Consider the following 19,152-nt stretch of genomic DNA (forward strand, 5'->3'; position numbering starts at 1 on the left):
TAGGTTATTGAAACATTGGAGCAGGCCCCGATCCACATTGTTTTGCCCCCGAACATATCCGAGAAACGGTAGCTTCATTCACACCACACGCTTGAGCTGTTAGATCCTGGCACTTCTTAAAGTCAATTTTACTTCTTTGTTCGTCACTCGAACACTTTTTTTTTAAAAAAATTGTACACCTGAAAAATCACCTGTCGTGCCTGGCTTCGTACGACACTGTATTTTTCCCTCTTCTCTCGCTATCACTACCACTTGGTTTACTCAACGACATGCTGCACACACACACACACACACACACTAAACACAAGGAAAAAACGAACAATGACGGTATCCTCTTCGTCAACTTCTTGTGCCATCACTGGGAACGAACGTGCCCTGTTCCATTAGCTAATCGGAAAGTTTCAGAATGCAACAGGAACGAAGGGAGAGCAAAAAGGATACAATGCAAATACGCTTATAATAACATTGCTTCTACAGAGGGAACGGTATAAGCTACAATCACGCTTGTTTTTCGTACATACTCGCAAATTCATTATCTTTTCATCTGTTGAACTACTGACACTTGAAATAATCTATTTATATCCGAGCGCCAGGTACACGATTTAGTAGCGAGGTGAAACATCTTCTGAACTAGGCAACGCCGCACGTCCGTGATTCGCTGGTGCTGTTCAGTCGTTCAAGGCCATATGCAGGAGATTTGACGCGCACTCTAGTAAGGCTATCAGGGCTCTGAATCATCGTCTCTATGTCCGCTTGAATGCTGAGCGCCTGGCTCCTGTGTTACACGTGAACGAGGATCAAGCCTCCCCCAGCATTATGTAAACACAAGGTCTCGTGATTTACATGTAACAGCTGCCCATTCCACACAAACCAGTTCACTGCACTTTTCAGCTTTGTTACATCAAGCATTCGCATCTGAAGTATTTTGGCTATAAACCACACTTTCGAAGGAGCATATACATTAACAAACATGACTCGTGATTGCAAGCTAATGTTTCGAAACTTATTAATTTGTAGCACTGCTTTTACACTCCCAATCACTCGATCATAATTTATTTGTATCATTCCTTGCAAAGAAGGCGTAAAAACTACACCAAGTATTTTTAAGATGTTTACAACAGGGAAGTGTTGAACTGGTGTGTGTGGGGGAAATTATTTAAAAACATCAAACAAGATTTTTTTATATTTATGTGAAGGCCTGAATACACCCCAAATTCCGTCGTTAGTTTATGAACCGTGTCCACATCAACAGGTGACTGAACTAAAATGCTGACATCATCCGCATAAGCTAAAACTTTTAGCGACTTTGACAGAATAGTTATGCCTTGTAACCGTGCTTCCAAAGACGCAAGCAGGGGACTTAGGGAAATACAAAAAGCCAACATGGATAAGGGATCTCCCTGTCGGACACCTGTAACAATGCTAAGCAATTTTGTCAGAAAACCATTAATCTGTATTTTCGATTCAGCATTGTTGTATAGCCCTTGCAGGGCTGCGAGAAAAGTCCGCCGTATGCCCCTTTTGTAGAAAACATGAAACATATAATTATGGTTCAGCGAATGAAACGCACGTTCGAAGTCCAGAGCTAAAATCGCTTGATCATTTGAATTTTTCTTATTATGATTGCTGGTAACGTCTTCACGCAGCGTTTGCAACACTGCATAAATGTTTTTATTTTCCCCATATACATATTGCATGTCCCCCACCAAGTTGATTGAGTGCGGCATTAAACGTGCAAGCATACATCGTGTGAAAATTTTATAGTCGGTGCACAGGAGTGTAATGCGGCGATAATGAGTGATCTCTGTCGGCTTTGCACATTTCGGTACTAATACTACTTGGTGCATTCAAATGAAAAGGTCCATTTCCTTGCAGAAACTTTATTACAGTAGTTGGCTACACATATTCACCCTATGAGGTAAGACACTGGTCCCACTTTGAAACAAGGTTATGAATTCCTTGGTAGAAGAAGTCCTTGTGCTGGGAATGAAACCATTACCTGACAGCTTCCTGCAGCTCAGGACTCAAGGCAAAGCGTCGTCCTCCAAGGTGTTTCTTCATAGATCCGAAAATGTGAAAATCACATGGACTCAAGTCAGGACTGTATGCACTTCCCAATGGAATGATTGCAACAGATCCTGTGTCTGTCTGGCTGTATGGGAACGAGCATTGTCCTGGAGTAAAATGATGCCTTTGCTGAGTTTTCCTCGACGCTTATTCTTGATTGATGTCCGTAGACGATGCAGTGTTTCACAGTACGTGTTTGCGTTAATTGTGTGTCCCTCCGGAAGGAACTCCACTAGCAGTGGCCCTTGGTCATCGAAAAATACGGTCATTGTAAGTTTGCCGACTTTTGGTTGTGACTTGCTTTTCTTTGGTTTTGGTGATCCTGTATGCTTCCATTCCATACTGTCCCTCCTTGATTCTGGCTGGTAATACGGGCAGATGGATTCATCTCCAGCAATGATTTTGCTGATAAAGTCCTCACCTTCATTCCTGTATCACATTAAATGAGCCTATGACATTCCCATTCTGCACATTTTTTGTTCCTCTGACAAACACTTTGGCACCCATTGTGCGCACACTTCCCTGTAACCCAGTCTGTGCCTCACAATGTCATGCACACTACCCAATGACACGTTCACTTGTTCGCTAATGGCTGCCAGGGATATTCGTCTGTCTTCTTGAATAAGGTTGTCAATAGCAACCACTGTCCAATCAGGAATGCGATTTTTCAACTGTCTCGGCCGAGCATCATCCTTCAATGTGTTTCGTCCACCACGAAAACACCTACTCCATTTTCTCACTGTTTTGTCCGATACATAGTTTTCATACACAACTTTCATTCTCCTATGAATGTCCGCTGGATGTACTCCTTCAGCATGAAGAAACCGAATGACACCCCGCTGTTCTTCCTTTGACATGTCTCTTAATGGCAGCTCCATTGTTCAGCACAGCCTTCCACCTGGGGGGAAGAAAGTGAAGGTGATTAGATAATGGACACGTGCTACCTAGACACACTTGCGCATGCGCAGATGCCTCATTACTAAAACGTCACATATACCTGTGGGTATACAAAACACATGAAATTACTGTCTCGCATAAAACGCTTTTTCAGAAAAAAATAAAATGGACCTTTTCATTTGAATGAACTATATATAATACCTGTCTTGGAAGTCTTGCCCATTTTATGTTGCTGAAAGGCCGCGTTGAACCACTCAGTTAAAGTCGGCCCCACTAGCGTCCAAAATGTTTGAAAGAAGCATGTAGGAAGCCCATCCACACCAGGGGCGGAGAAAGGTTTTGCCGCTTTCTCCGCTTTATATACTTCTTCGAATGTGAAATCCTCATCAAGCTTAGTTCTATCATCATCGGAAAGTACTTCCGTAACTGCATCCACAACAGAATCATAATTTGAATTGGCAGGTTGGTGCTGCGAAAACATCCTAACAAATTTCTCATATATTGTACGTTGTATGTCCTTAGGTGCTATGATTTTATTACCCGCTCCATCTGCGAGTTCAGTAATTAGTTTCCGTTGTGCATTTTGTCGTTCTTGTATCACGTGACTAATCGACACAGCTTCTTCAGGGTCAAACTGAGGGAGTCTACTTCGAATTATTGCACCCATACGTTTGTGGGCGGTCATGGTTAAGAGTATTGCTTGTATACGTTTTATTTCCGTATGAACCGGTCGTCCTGCCGATGCTTCTTCTATTAATTCACGCAACACACGATAATAAAAGTGATATTTATTATTCCAGTCACGAGACCTCTCTTTACAGAATGATATACACAAACGTTTAACTGCCGGTTTTAGAATTTCATCCCACCGATGAAGGATGTCAGTATGTCTAAGGGAATTAGATGTTGCATAACCAGGACGTTGATCTTGTGGAAGCAAGACGCAATTGAAGTCGCCGCCACAAATGATATGTTCCTTTACATCTTGCAGTTCAGCCGCCACATCTGTCGCAAAAACATTGTTCCTCTGTGGTCTCTGATTTGTACCTGATGGGGCATATACTATATTGCAAATCCAAACATTTGCCACTTTCGCACATATAATTCTCCCGTTAGGGTGACACACAACGTTAGTGATCGGCACAGTGTTTTTCACGAGAAGGGCAGTCCCCGTTGCCTGACAATTTGCATTATTATACACTACTATAGATGGGGGCAGCTCAAAATTTGTCACTTGAACTTCCTGGAGGAGGGCTATATCGGGAGACGACTGGATAAAAAATCACCCAGCGACTCTTGTATATTCCTGTTTTGGAGTTTGTTAATGTTAATCGTGCCTATTCGGAGTGTTGTAAACATAATATGACGGTACGTCAGATGTGAGGGTTAACTGCACCCAATCACGTCACGAGAGCCTCCAAAATGATTCACTTCACACCAAAGTTACTACCACTTCTAACTTGTATTTTTCGGATGGCTCTCATGTGTCATACCCGTAACGCGGGAAGCGCAGATTGGTTGATTACTGAATAGGAAATCAAACCCCAAAAGAGATTATATTTCTGTTTGAAAACTATAAATTTACCCAATAAAAATAAAATATTCAAATAAAGGATATACTTGACTGAGTCACCAAATAATTCAACCTTTGACTTCAAGTTCAGAAGTAGCACAGAAGTATCTGGTGCAATTCACATGTATTACCCCAACCCACTTCCATGCCTCTCTAGCGTGTAAATTGTATTTCAAATTTTTGAAGTTACCCAAATTCCTAACCTATCCCTGGATATATATGTCATGTCAATTGCAAGCATAAGATAACATGAAATACATAGGCAGGTCACACAAAGTTTTCCCCTTCTGTAAGAAACACACAAATATTAATACATGAAACATGCACTTATCACATACCAAATCTAGTGAATATATTCAGGGTGAAATAGAACTCATTAATTAATTAACTCATTTATTAATATGAGATATTACACCTCTGACACATATCAACAACTGGAGCTGTTTATTTATTCAAAATAAAACACTTCGTTGCTTACTGCAGCATGAACAGCTGTTTTAAGACTTTGTAAATATTTCCACTATGTGACAAGTTAGGCAACATTGCCTCATTTGCACATAAATTATCATAAGGTAATTGCATTAACTAGAATCAATCTTGAACAGAAGGTTCAAAACAATTGCACATCAATTACAAGTCGTGCAAAAGATTCATATTTTATTTGTACTTTTCAAAGCAAATACCCTGTTTCTTACCTCAGCATGAACAACTGCTTTAAGATTTCTTAAAAGGAATTATTTCCAAAATGTTACAATTTTGGAAATATTTTGCTCATATTATCATAAGGTAATTGCAATACCTAGAACCACTCCTGAACGGAAGATTCAAAACAATTGCACATCAATTACAATCCGTGCAAAATATTCAATATTCTGTCTTTGTCTGCCACCTACATTCCCATATAAGGACATATGACCTTGAAATATTTTGACGTTTTAAACTGCACTTTGTTATTGATTTCTACCCAGATATAAATTATAGGGGTAAACACCTATTCAAAGTTCTATCTTTTCTGATAGATTTAATCACGTTTTGTTCTAGTTATTTGAGAAAACTCAATTATTTATTGTGATGGCATCGCACGCCATTTGCTGCAAGCCACGAGATTCAGAACGATCGTTTCGCGATCTATATTTCACCACTCAAATCACACGCTAGCATGCTTTGTCCAGAAACGTATTTTAGGCAATATTTTTTACCCAATAAATACTAAAACATGAGGTCATGAAAATATATGTAACTACAACGGCTCACCTCCTGAAGCGGTGGGATGACGTGAAGCATTGACTCACCCTACCTTCTTTCGTGGATCGTTATAAACTTTCGATTTCACTTTCACTAAATGCCCGTTCCATCAGACGATCTCCGATTGTCCAAAATAGTAATACATTACTCCAACGTCGTCCAGGTATCCTGTGAAAGCCAATCTTTGAGGATTATATTCCTCTCGTTCTGCATCGAACCTACCAAAATTCCACCATCCTTTATTCGACCACACTTTCCCTCCAAGTCCCGACACCTTCTATTTTAAAACACGTTTTTCCGCGTTAACAAAAATAATTTTTCTGAACATAATATTGAGTACTAATATATATGTGTATGTATCAATGATCTTATTATAGCCTAATAAAGACTTAAATACTCATAGTTATTTTATTTATGCGAAATAATGGAGAATAACACGCTGTATGAATGAATTTTTAAGGTTAAGTGTACAAATTGCAAGATCCCGTAAAATCGCTGTCCTCTCGAAATGTCCCTGTGCATAAGGCGACATCAAACTTTTCGCAGTATTTCTTATAAAAATAAAGGATCTTACAACATAATGTCCAAATGTGCTACCAGAAAGCTTAAATATGAATAAAAATGGATTTTATCATTATGCTGATATCTACCCGAGACGTTACTCGAGAATTTATAGTTTTATTCCTAAAATTCCGATTGGTGCCTTCCATCGTTAATTTTTTTTTTAAATTAATGTGAGCAGTGATAAATTTTAACAGCACTTATACTCCATCTTTCGTGAATTCTCTGAATTACTTGCATGCCGGGTACATGGACGTGTTCAAATCACCTTTAATCATCCTACATGTGTCTAGATACAGTAAGATAAACCAGCCATATGACGATATCTGTCATAATATCTATTGTAATCGTCCTACATGTTATCAGGGACGCTGTATCCCCCTTATTGCCAAGGCTCTCCTTGTAACCATTATACCCGACATTTACACCACAATACAATAAAACCAATAGATGAAAAAAAGTACCACATCAAGGAAATCTAACAGAGTGGTACAAATCGTTGATCTTCTTTACAAAAAAAGACTGCATCACTCTATCATACCTATCAGTCCCCTATCAAAAGCCCTTCGTATAACCACAATCATTACACTCTTACAAAAATTACTTAACCTCCTCAACATTACTACTCTGTCCACGAAATCAGTTTGGAGAAAATTTAGTACTATTAGCACTGTTACCTTTAGGTACATTGCCTAAATTTGTTTCTAACTAACCTGTTTATAATCTAGATTAGTGTTGTCAGTATCTACTCCACTCTCACGAGGAAATATTGTAGAATGTACATCTGCAGTATTTTTCTCCTTTTTTCTATGACGTACACGACAAATAACTTTGGATCCTACACTAGGGGTGGTCACTCCTTCGTTTATTCTGTTAGTGCAGATACCCATGGATGTTGACTCAGGGCTCCACAGGTACCCGTGGATGTTGAGGCAGAGCTCCCCTTCTTTCTCTTCTTGCTTATTGGCGGGACGAATCGTGGTCTGGATCGCTTGTGTCTTGAAAAGCGTCGTTGTCCTTTATCCGTGTTAATTGCCGGAAATTCATCCTCTGTTTTCGATTCATCCCCGGATCCATCTTCTGTGCCGGTTTCTACTTTCTGGAATTCTATCTTCTTGTCTGCATCATTTCCGAGTTGTGAGGGAATTCCTGAGTTGCGTTGTTCCTTGTCAGGTCTGTCTAGTGTTATTAAGGGGTTGGAGTTGGAGCTGGAAAGTTGGCTACTTTCTTCATTTTCACCTACACTTCCACCTTGTTGTTCGTTGTGTATTTTGTCTTTGTCGGTGCTCTTCTTTTGGCTTGGGTCGTTTGGTGTTAACTGTGTTTGAAGCTCTGGTTCCGTGGCGGGTGTCTCTGTTGTTTCATTCGTGAAATGGGGGTTGGATCTATGGCAATATACCTCTTCGCTTGATGTTGTATTCGAGTTTTGGGGTCTTGTCAGTACTTGAAGTACTGTAGGTTGGTATACCATAGAGGTCGTTCCAGTGGTCAAATTAACAGGGACTCTTCCAGTTCTATTAACGCGGGGTCGTCGCGAGGGGCATTCTGAGAAGTTGTGTCCCTCCAAATCACACCCGCTGCACGTACGTACTTGACCAGAATAAGTTACCCAGTACCTGTCTCCTTGTATGGTAATGTACGATGGGATTGCTTTCCGCAGGGCCATTTTAAACACAATGTGCCCCGTTCGTGTTCTACATATAAATATGTTCTTCTGAATACTTCTCTTCCTTTACGTTCAGCACTTTACCGTATTGACAAATTACATTACGAATCGCATCGTGGCTTAATTCGTCTGGCACTACATGCACACTTACAAAAGCACTCCGCTGGTCTGCCCATTCCTCATCTAGTTTATGCCGTCCGTCTGCATCATAATAGGGCACTTCAGCTCCATAATCATTTAATAATCGCTCACCCACAACTCTCGTTACAAATTTCACAAATACACAGTTTCGATAGTAATCAATTTCAAAGATTTGAACTTGGTTCGATGTCACACCGTAAGTGTTATGAAACCACTAATGTAAATCCAGCGAAGTAGGTCTAGATTTTATACTACGAAAAATAAATTTCAGCGTATTTTGTCTCTGTTCCGGCATGTTTGTCTTCCTTCAAGTCTTTCTCAATTAGCATGTACGTACTCCAAATCAGTGCTTGCTCAATTCAACTCAAGAGTATTTTGCCTTACCTGCCACACGGAAAACAACGAACGCGAAAACACGATCTGCACGCGGCCGCGTGTGCAGCTAGACTACACTCCACTCGGCCACAGGGTCCGGCAGTATTGCAGTTATCAAGTTTCCCAACCTTTTGCCAGAATTAGACACGCATACTTAGTAGGCGAGCCAAGTAGTAAACCTATGGAAACTTAGCTTGTAACTAGCATCAAAGGGAATATAGTATATATATATTTTTTTTACTATAGATATGTATGATTGTAGATATCTCTAGCCACTATGTCCTAGAATCCTATTTTGTGATTAGAAACTACTTCCTTACAGTTGATTGCTGATTAAAATACACGATGGATGTAATTTAATACATTTCAACTGTTATTCTTTCGGAATTCTTTCTCACAACAGAAGTCGTCCTCGAAAGCCGAAATCTGGACTTACAACTCGTCAGGTGCTGAAGATGTTCTTATCAAGACAACAAGAAGTGTGATGTACTTGTGAAGACAACGAGATGTCAAATAAATGCTTTTAAAATACCTAAGTGTTTATGCTTTACTTTCCACATTTATCACCTTGAGCTCTTGAATACTGTAACATATGTGAAGCTCATCTCATCCCATTAATCTGTGAATTGATTATAAATCGCCCAAATATTTAAGTCTAGGCATTTTGTGATTAGTCTTACTGTCTCGTTCTTCTGTGGTATTCATTATGAGATTAGAGTGGTGAGGTTGTTGTGCCCAGAATTTTAATCTTTCGCGTGACATGTATTCAGATAACGTATCTTGATCTAATTCTTCTCTTATTTGAATGTTATGTAAGTGTGGAACCATCCCCCATACATCCCAGACTTCACCCCCAGTGACTTCTTGTTTTTTTTCCCCAGCTGAAAGCGTACTTGTCTGAAACACGGTTCTCGTGTGACGATGACGTCCAGGCAGCTGGCACGAAGTGGTTCAATGAGTAGGGGCATGATTTCTACCAAGGCGGCATCAACAAGTTGCTCCAGCGGTCTGATAAATGACTCAATCGCGTTGGCGATTACGTGGAAAAGTTATGTGTGTGTAGCCTTCTTAGAATACATTATCAATTCATATCACGTCATACTGTGTTTTCCTTTATTTGTTGTTGTCTCTGGCTTCGTAGCACCAAGCACTCCGCAATGGAGGCAGGCGTTACATTCAGTTTTAAACGATGAAAGAGGAGACCGGACTGCTTCTTGTTTCTTCCTTGCTTTCCCTTGCCATCTTCTCTGTCTTACTCTCTCTCTGTACCTCCATGTTTTGGGACTTTTCCACATACATTTTTCTTTTCTACCGAAGCCATGTTTAACCATGGCAATATCTCTTCCATAATCAATTTCTACTACACCTATGCATCTTTCTTGATTTTTTCCAATTTGATTCCTCATCACATAATTTCCAGCATTTTCATTAGTCTCTTTACACGTCATACCTAACAACCACATAAATAGCGTGTAAGATTAGCATAGAGGAAAGTCGTGCAGTACCCTCCACCGTAAGTTTTGTTACCGTTAATGCGCCAGTTGAAAAAATCACAATTGTGGAAACAGTGATCTACAGCAGGGTTTATGCTAAATTACGGAAAACGTATGATATCTCACGAAGTTATTGAAAATAACTCGTTATGAACTAAAATAGATACATTTCCAGGGTATAGAAAAATGCCGTCCAGTACCGACCAGTCGCTTCTTTATGATTGACAGCTTAGTGATTTGACGTTTATTCAAGTAAAGGAGAGGTGTAAAACGTTTACAAGCTGATAAATTGAATGTGGCAATGCAAACAAGATCGAAATTAAAACTTGTTAGACAAAAGTTCCGAAACGAGTCTGGACCTAAACTCAGCTCCACTTTAGCTTTAGTTACAGCAAATATAAAGAAACGGAAAGATAGGTCGCGTTGGAGAGATTATTAGCAATAGATAAAGCCATATCAAATAGGAAACTAAAACCTATTCAGGTTTAGGTGAAGAGAAATTGAAAGATAGGACACGTTGGAGATATTATTAGCAATAGAAAAATCCATATCAAATAGGAAACTAAAACCTATTAAGATTTAGGTGAAGAGAAATTGAAAGATAAGACACGTTGGAGATATTATTAGCAATAGAAAAATCCATATCAAATAGGAAACTAAAACCTATTAAGATTTAGGTGAAGAGAAATTGAAAGATAGGACACGTTGGAGATATTATTAGCAATAGAAAAATCCATATCAAATAGGAAACTAAAACCTATTAAGGTTTAGGTGAAGAGAAATTGAAAGATAGGACACGTTGGAGATATTATTAGAAATAGAAAAATCCATATGAAATAGGAAACTAAAACCTATTAAGGTTTAGGTGAAGAGAAATTGAAAGATAGGACACGTTGGAGATATTATTAGCAATAGAATTATCCATATCAAATAGTAACATATAGTCATCAAAGATACGTATTAGTATTAACATACAAGAAGCACTTTCTACCTAAAGTAGAAGTTTCTCGTAGGTGAACGTTTCTGATAGGAATGAAGATGGTTTTATGTAATGAAGTACTTGTAATTGAACAAGTTAGTATATGTACAAATAAATAAATCAATATGTATAATCAGTACTTAGTAATAGAAGTGCCTCTCAGGAGAAATAGAAACAATATTACTGACTTTATAAGCTAGAGTAAATAATAGGAAACTTCATTTTTATGAACTTGCCATTGCTCCAAATTCAGAAAATTCCCTAGAGAATGAAAAGCAATTAGGAGTCTATATAATGATAGGAAAAACAGAATATTATTGACATTATCCAGTTATCTGAGAAGTAGATCAGAGAGGAATGCTCAGTGCACAAAGACAAAACTTTGGAAGTAATCAGGTGTTTGAGGAAACCGAATAGAAAAATCGGTGCAAAATGATTAGAACATTCACAAAAATTGTCGAGAAAGTTAAGTTTAGAATTTTCTTTTATAAGTGTGGAAACAATGTTGCAAAGTTTTCGAGGATTCCAGACAGGAAATGATAGCAATAGAGATAAGGATTAAAGTCTAGGTAGGTTCAGTGTAGTTAAATACGGGTGATTTTTTTAAAACTCATGGTTTTCTTTGTTGTGTAAAATTTGTAAATGAAGTATTATTTCCATGCGGTTTGTGGCAAATGAATAAGGAAGAATGGGAGATTTATTGGAGTATGTTTACCGGTTTATATGCATCCCGGGTAATATCGCCCACGCCTCGACAGAAACAGCAAATATTCACCAGTGTACCTTTCGCGTCTATACGGTCTGGGGGTTTGGATGCAGTGCGGAGGTTTAAGTTTCCTCCTGTAGATAGCACCGTTGTCATTGTCAACAATAACCAGGAAACTGAGCTGTTATATTGTTCTACTGGAAAGTTGTGTGCTTTTGCGTAATTGTTGTGCTGAAAAGTTGCGTTATTGTGATCGGGACACACAGTAAGAATGGTGTACGCCTTGCAGGAACGTGTGTTTATCGTGAAAAGTTTTTGGAAAACTGATTCTGTTGTTGCTACGCAAAGGGTATTTAGAAACAAATTTGCCTCACGTTCCGCCCCAGACAGGAACACAATATTGTCGCTAGTGAAGAAGTTGGAAGAAACAGGATCGCTTCTGAGCGAGTCAGGGAAGCATCGGACCCCGCGGGCAGGTGTTGTGGAAGATGTCAGTGCTCGACTCTTGATGTCGCCCAAGAAATCTCTCCGTCGTTTGTCGCAAGAAACCGGCTATAGCTATTCAACATGTCAAAAGACAGCGAAAACTGCGAAACTAAGGGTGTACAAAATTACAGATGTTCAAGAATTGAAGGATCCAGATAAAGTTAAACGTGTAGATTTCAGTAATTGGTTTTTAATGTTAATTGTGCGTAATCCTGATATTCTGAAAATAACGTGGTTTACTGATGAAGCCTGGTTTCATCTCTCTGGGTATGTTAATTCTCAGAATACACGGATATGGGCAGCTGAAAATCCACATAGTGTAATCGAAATTCCGTTGTACTCACAAAAAGTTGGGGTATGGTGCGCTGTCTCAGCATCACGTATAGTGGGTCCAATCTTCTTCAATGAAACAGTGAACACAGAGCGGTACAGGGCAATATTCATGGAATTTGTTGAAAGTTTGGACGACATTGAACTAACACAGGGTTATTTTCAACAGGATGGTGCTACATCCCATACATCGCATGACAGTATGATACTGATTGAAAGTTTCTTTGCGAATAGGGTTATTTCAAAGGGATTGTGGCCTCCGAGGTCTCCAGACTTAACTTCACTTGACTTCTTTCTGTGGGGCTTCCTAAAGGGACGTGTGTACACAAACAACCCTACATCCCTGGAAATGTTGAAGCAGAACATTATCACTGAAATTGCGAACATTAGCGCAGAAACACTATGTCAGACAGCCCTTAACATGGAACGGCGTGTTCGACTTTGTTTACAGGAAGGAGGTCGACACTTTCAGCACCTTCTTTAAAGGTGAGATGTTATGTCATATGTCTGTGCCATAATTTTTATGTTTTATTTATGTTTGAGTGAATACAAAAAAAAAGAACTCATTTTCACTAATTCAGTTTAGCAAAAATCCAATACTTCAATGTTATTGTAGGGTACACTGGTGAATATTTTCTGTTCTTGTTGAGGCGTAGGCGATATTACCCGGGATGCATATAAACCGGTAAACGTACTCCAATAAATCTCCCATCCTTCCTTATTCATTTGCCACAAACCGCATGGAAATAATACTTCATTTACAAATTTTACACAACAAAGAAAACCATGAGTTTTAAAAAAATCACCCTTATAAGTTACTTTAGGTGAAGTTTCAGATAAGAACAATGATAGTTTAAAGTATTTGTGATATCACCCAAGTAGTTTCTGACATGAGATCCATTCTGTCGCCAACCACAATCACTCATCTTTATCATTACATGAGTTTCACCTGGCAACGAGAGACAAGGGAGAACGGTGACAAGGCTGGGCTTAAACATGCTGTTACAGAAAGACTATCTCCACACTCATAGGGTTTCCGTGTTACCGCTATTGCTAAGGTAGTACGTGGGTTTTTATGCCTGTGTTATATTTAAGGGTGATCTCCGGCTGTCAGAGCGGCCGGAGACACCATTAGTAAATAAGGGTGATCTCTGGCTGCTGTATGGCTGCCGGAGACACCATTAGTATAAAGGGGTGATCTCTGGCTGCTGTATGGCGGCCGGAGACACCATTAGTATATAGGGGTGATCTCTGGCTGCTGTATGGCGGCCGGAGACACCATTAGTATATAGGCTTGATCTCTGGCTGCTGTATGAGGGCCGGTGTCACCGTAGTTAACCCTCCAATTGCCCCCTCAGTTCTTAGTTTAATAACTCGTAGTATTTTTTTGTGTGCCTGTATGTGTGTGCGTGCGTGCGTGCGTGTGCGTGTGCCTCTCTCATCCATTTCGGCGCTCACTACGGCGGGTTAATCCCTAGATCCTCTTCTGCTGCACCATCACAGGGGGCTCAAAAAGCCCAGGGTGGGAGGTATGGTCAGTCCACCTCTTAAGGAGTGCTACTCCAGTCCGTTATGGTATACCCTAAAAAGAAAAAATGAAAAAGAAAGAAAAAAAACAAAAAAGAAAAATTTAGAGAGCGATCTGCTTCAAATCTGAAGCCAGCCAGGGTCAAGAAGCAGCATGTGCAAGTAAGTCTTGTTGTTTTATGTAGAATTTTAACAAACGACTAAACATTCAATAGAAGTAAAAGGGTTCGAACTTAGAAATAGAAGCACTATTAATATTCCTTGAGTTTTGAAACAAACGATTCATTTATATTGTGTAGTAACATTGGCATTCACTTTAACAACCTATTTTGTGCAGCCACCAAAAAACATTATACTTAGTAGTATTGCAGTTATTGATTGATTGTTTGATTTAGTTTATTTTACTTCGCGTTTTGTGCCTCTTGGCTAATTTGCGAAGATGGGGATGAAATGATGAAATTGGTGAATGGACATTCACAAACAACCAAGCCCAGCGGGATTCGAACCCGGGACCCTTGGCGTCGCACCGCGATGTGCTAACCACTTTTTTTCTTTTTTTTTTTTACTATTTACATCTGATTATAACAAACTTTTCTTGATTACTATACAGGTTATTACAAACTAGGATATATTACATTTAGAAAATTTGCATCGATATTGTTCTTTTTGTTTGGCGACATAGTTTGAGATGTGTGCCTTAAGTAATTCACAAATTGTTCATGAACCACAATACACTGTTCTGTTTCTTTTTTGGGTAATAACTAAAATTGGAAAACAGAAGATGATTAATTGTAATATTCTTCTCGTTGGTACGACAGATGATACTTACGAGTTTCGCAACATATTTCCATGACGTAGCGGTTATTAAGCATTCACTGAGCTTATGCACTAAACTATCAGGCACGTTACATATTAAACATAATGATGAATCTGCCATGTTCAGATCATAGAGTTTCACTCGAGTCAGCAGTATTTGATGCACTATAACGAACCATGCCGATCGTATTCTTGTTGGGAGATGCCTCGCGTGTATATTTTTCCACACCACAGGCCAACGAGCTTCCGGGTGTCTCGCAACTATTTTAACCGCCTGTTGAGATGCTACACACATTCCTCTGTATATTTGCGACACCACTGGACCAGGCAGGGTAGGAGTTTGTAACAAGCCATAGCAGATCTCTACTAAGGTATCGCGGAGGTACCTAAGGTTGTGGGGGAGGTTAGTCACGTATATGAGGGAATCCAACTGTATATGGGCCAAGCAGTCTCGAAGAACATGACTATAGTGCGCGTCAAATCTCCTGCATATGGCGATAGCCAATAGCAGCGGACTGCAGCGGTGCCATGTCGAAATCTCACACGGAAAGAGACAGCGTGGTCGAGCGAAACGCCTTGTCACGGAGAGCACGGAACATTAGATAATATAACATATAATAAACTTAATGGGAGAAAAGAACATACCTGATTAGGGACTGCATAATTCTTTCAATATTCTCAAGGTGGAAGTTGTAGAGCCTTTGTAAGATATTTTGTCCCGTAAACAGTACGTTATCTTTTTGGTAGTAGAAAATTCGCCACAATCGTAAATTTCAAAGACTGTTCTACGAACTACGTCTTTTTTCAAAGTCATCTAAATTTGTCGTTCTTTTCGGTATGTTAATGTGCTTTCTAGTCTAGGTTATTGAAACATTGGAGCAGGCCCCGATCCACATTGTTTTGCCCCCGAACATATCCGAGAAACGGTAGCTTCATTCACACCACACGCTTGAGCTGTTAGATCCTGGCACTTCTTAAAGTCAATTTTACTTCTTTGTTCGTCACTCGAACACTTTTTTTTAAAAAAAATTGTACACCTGAAAAATCACCTGTCGTGCCTGGCTTCGTACGACACTGTATTTTTCCCTCTTCTCTCGCTATCACTACCACTTGGTTTACTCAACGACATGCTGCACACACACACACACACACACACTAAACACAAGGAAAAAACGAACAATGACGGTATCCTCTTCGTCAACTTCTTGTGCCATCACTGGGAACGAACGTGCCCTGTTCCATTAGCTAATCGGAAAGTTTCAGAATGCAACAGGAACGAAGGGAGAGCAAAAAGGATACAATGCAAATACGCTTATAATAACATTGCTTCTACAGAGGGAACGGTATAAGCTACAATCACGCTTGTTTTTCGTACATACTCGCAAATTCATTATCTTTTCATCTGTTGAACTACTGACACTTGAAATAATCTATTTATATCCGAGCGCCAGGTACACGATTTAGTAGCGAGGTGAAACATCTTCTGAACTAGGCAACGCCGCACGTCCGTGATTCGCTGGTGCTGTTCAGTCGTTCAAGGCCATATGCAGGAGATTTGACGCGCACTCTAGTAAGGCTATCAGGGCTCTGAATCATCGTCTCTATGTCCGCTTGAATGCTGAGCGCCTGGCTCCTGTGTTACACGTGAACGAGGATCAAGCCTCCCCCAGCATTATGTAAACACAAGGTCTCGTGATTTACATGTAACAGCTGCCCATTCCACACAAACCAGTTCACTGCACTTTTCAGCTTTGTTACATCAAGCATTCGCATCTGAAGTATTTTGGCTATAAACCACACTTTCGAAGGAGCATATACATTAACAAACATGACTCGTGATTGCAAGCTAATGTTTCGAAACTTATTAATTTGTAGCACTGCTTTTACACTCCCAATCACTCGATCATAATTTATTTGTATCATTCCTTGCAAAGAAGGCGTAAAAACTACACCAAGTATTTTTAAGATGTTTACAACAGGGAAGTGTTGAACTGGTGTGTGTGGGGGAAATTATTTAAAAACATCAAACAAGATTTTTTTATATTTATGTGAAGGCCTGAATACACCCCAAATTCCGTCGTTAGTTTATGAACCGTGTCCACATCAACAGGTGACTGAACTAAAATGCTGACATCATCCGCATAAGCTAAAACTTTTAGCGACTTTGACAGAATAGTTATGCCTTGTAACCGTGCTTCCAAAGACGCAAGCAGGGGACTTAGGGAAATACAAAAAGCCAACATGGATAAGGGATCTCCCTGTCGGACACCTGTAACAATGCTAAGCAATTTTGTCAGAAAACCATTAATCTGTATTTTCGATTCAGCATTGTTGTATAGCCCTTGCAGGGCTGCGAGAAAAGTCCGCCGTATGCCCCTTTTGTAGAAAACATGAAACATATAATTATGGTTCAGCGAATGAAACGCACGTTCGAAGTCCAGAGCTAAAATCGCTTGATCATTTGAATTTTTCTTATTATGATTGCTGGTAACGTCTTCACGCAGCGTTTGCAACACTGCATAAATGTTTTTATTTTCCCCATATACATATTGCATGTCCCCCACCAAGTTGATTGAGTGCGGCATTAAACGTGCAAGCATACATCGTGTGAAAATTTTATAGTCGGTGCACAGGAGTGTAATGCGGCGATAATGAGTGATCTCTGTCGGCTTTGCACATTTCGGTACTAATACTACTTGGTGCATTCAAATGAAAAGGTCCATTTCCTTGCAGAAACTTTATTACAGTAGTTGGCTACACATATTCACCCTATGAGGTAAGACACTGGTCCCACTTTGAAACAAGGTTATGAATTCCTTGGTAGAAGAAGTCCTTGTGCTGGGAATGAAACCATTACCTGACAGCTTCCTGCAGCTCAGGACTCAAGGCAAAGCGTCGTCCTCCAAGGTGTTTCTTCATAGATCCGAAAATGTGAAAATCACATGGACTCAAGTCAGGACTGTATGCACTTCCCAATGGAATGATTGCAACAGATCCTGTGTCTGTCTGGCTGTATGGGAACGAGCATTGTCCTGGAGTAAAATGATGCCTTTGCTGAGTTTTCCTCGACGCTTATTCTTGATTGATGTCCGTAGACGATGCAGTGTTTCACAGTACGTGTTTGCGTTAATTGTGTGTCCCTCCGGAAGGAACTCCACTAGCAGTGGCCCTTGGTCATCGAAAAATACGGTCATTGTAAGTTTGCCGACTTTTGGTTGTGACTTGCTTTTCTTTGGTTTTGGTGATCCTGTATGCTTCCATTCCATACTGTCCCTCCTTGATTCTGGCTGGTAATACGGGCAGATGGATTCATCTCCAGCAATGATTTTGCTGATAAAGTCCTCACCTTCATTCCTGTATCACATTAAGTGAGCCTATGACATTCCCATTCTGCACATTTTTTGTTCCTCTGACAAACACTTTGGCACCCATTGTGCGCACACTTCCCTGTAACCCAGTCTGTGCCTCACAATGTCATGCACACTACCCAATGACACGTTCACTTGTTCGCTAATGGCTGCCAGGGATATTCGTCTGTCTTCTTGAATAAGGTTGTCAATAGCAACCACTGTCCAATCAGGAATGCGATTTTTCAACTGTCTCGGCCGAGCATCATCCTTCAATGTGTTTCGTCCACCACGAAAACACCTACTCCATTTTCTCACTGTTTTGTCCGATACATAGTTTTCATACACAACTTTCATTCTCCTATGAATGTCCGCTGGATGTACTCCTTCAGCATGAAGAAACCGAATGACACCCCGCTGTTCTTCCTTTGACATGTCTCTTAATGGCAGCTCCATTGTTCAGCACAGCCTTCCACCTGGGGGGAAGAAAGTGAAGGTGATTAGATAATGGACACGTGCTACCTAGACACACTTGCGCATGCGCAGATGCCTCATTACTAAAACGTCACATATACCTGTGGGTATACAAAACACATGAAATTACTGTCTCGCATAAAACGCTTTTTCAGAAAAAAATAAAATGGACCTTTTCATTTGAATGAACTATATATAATACCTGTCTTGGAAGTCTTGCCCATTTTATGTTGCTGAAAGGCCGCGTTGAACCACTCAGTTAAAGTCGGCCCCACTAGCGTCCGAAATGTTTGAAAGAAGCATGTAGGAAGCCCATCCACACCAGGGGCGGAGAAAGGTTTTGCCGCTTTCTCCGCTTTATATACTTCTTCGAATGTGAAATCCTCATCAAGCTTAGTTCTATCATCATCGGAAAGTACTTCCGTAACTGCATCCACAACAGAATCATAATTTGAATTGGCAGGTTGGT

The 19,152-nt window shown here is 40.0% G+C and overlaps 2 protein-coding genes across 2 annotated transcripts; both read right to left on the bottom strand.

Moving 5' to 3' along the window:
- Window positions 1-2,516: 2,516 nt before the first annotated feature.
- Window positions 2,517-2,945, bottom strand: LOC146002941 (protein GVQW3-like). Its single transcript, XM_083141098.1, has one exon. The coding sequence runs from the start codon at window positions 2,943-2,945 to the stop codon at window positions 2,517-2,519; it is 429 nt and encodes a 142-aa protein (XP_082997224.1).
- A 15,291-nt stretch (window positions 2,946-18,236) lies between these two features.
- LOC146002942 (protein GVQW3-like) lies at window positions 18,237-18,665 on the bottom strand. The gene has a single exon (XM_083141099.1). It carries the CDS (start codon window positions 18,663-18,665, stop codon window positions 18,237-18,239), a length of 429 nt encoding a protein of 142 aa, XP_082997225.1.
- Window positions 18,666-19,152: the final 487 nt, after the last annotated feature.

Source organism: Lepisma saccharinum, chromosome 19 (genome assembly GCF_977018435.1).
Source record: "Lepisma saccharinum chromosome 19, izLepSacc3.1, whole genome shotgun sequence".
NCBI lineage: Eukaryota > Metazoa > Arthropoda > Insecta > Zygentoma > Lepismatidae > Lepisma > Lepisma saccharinum.

Excerpts from the sequence above, each read along its gene's own strand:
- LOC146002941 (XM_083141098.1), bottom strand. The coding sequence starts at position 2,945 with ATGGAGCTGCCATTAAGAGACATGTCAAAGGAAGAACAGCGGGGTGTC.
- LOC146002942 (XM_083141099.1), bottom strand. The coding sequence starts at position 18,665 with ATGGAGCTGCCATTAAGAGACATGTCAAAGGAAGAACAGCGGGGTGTC.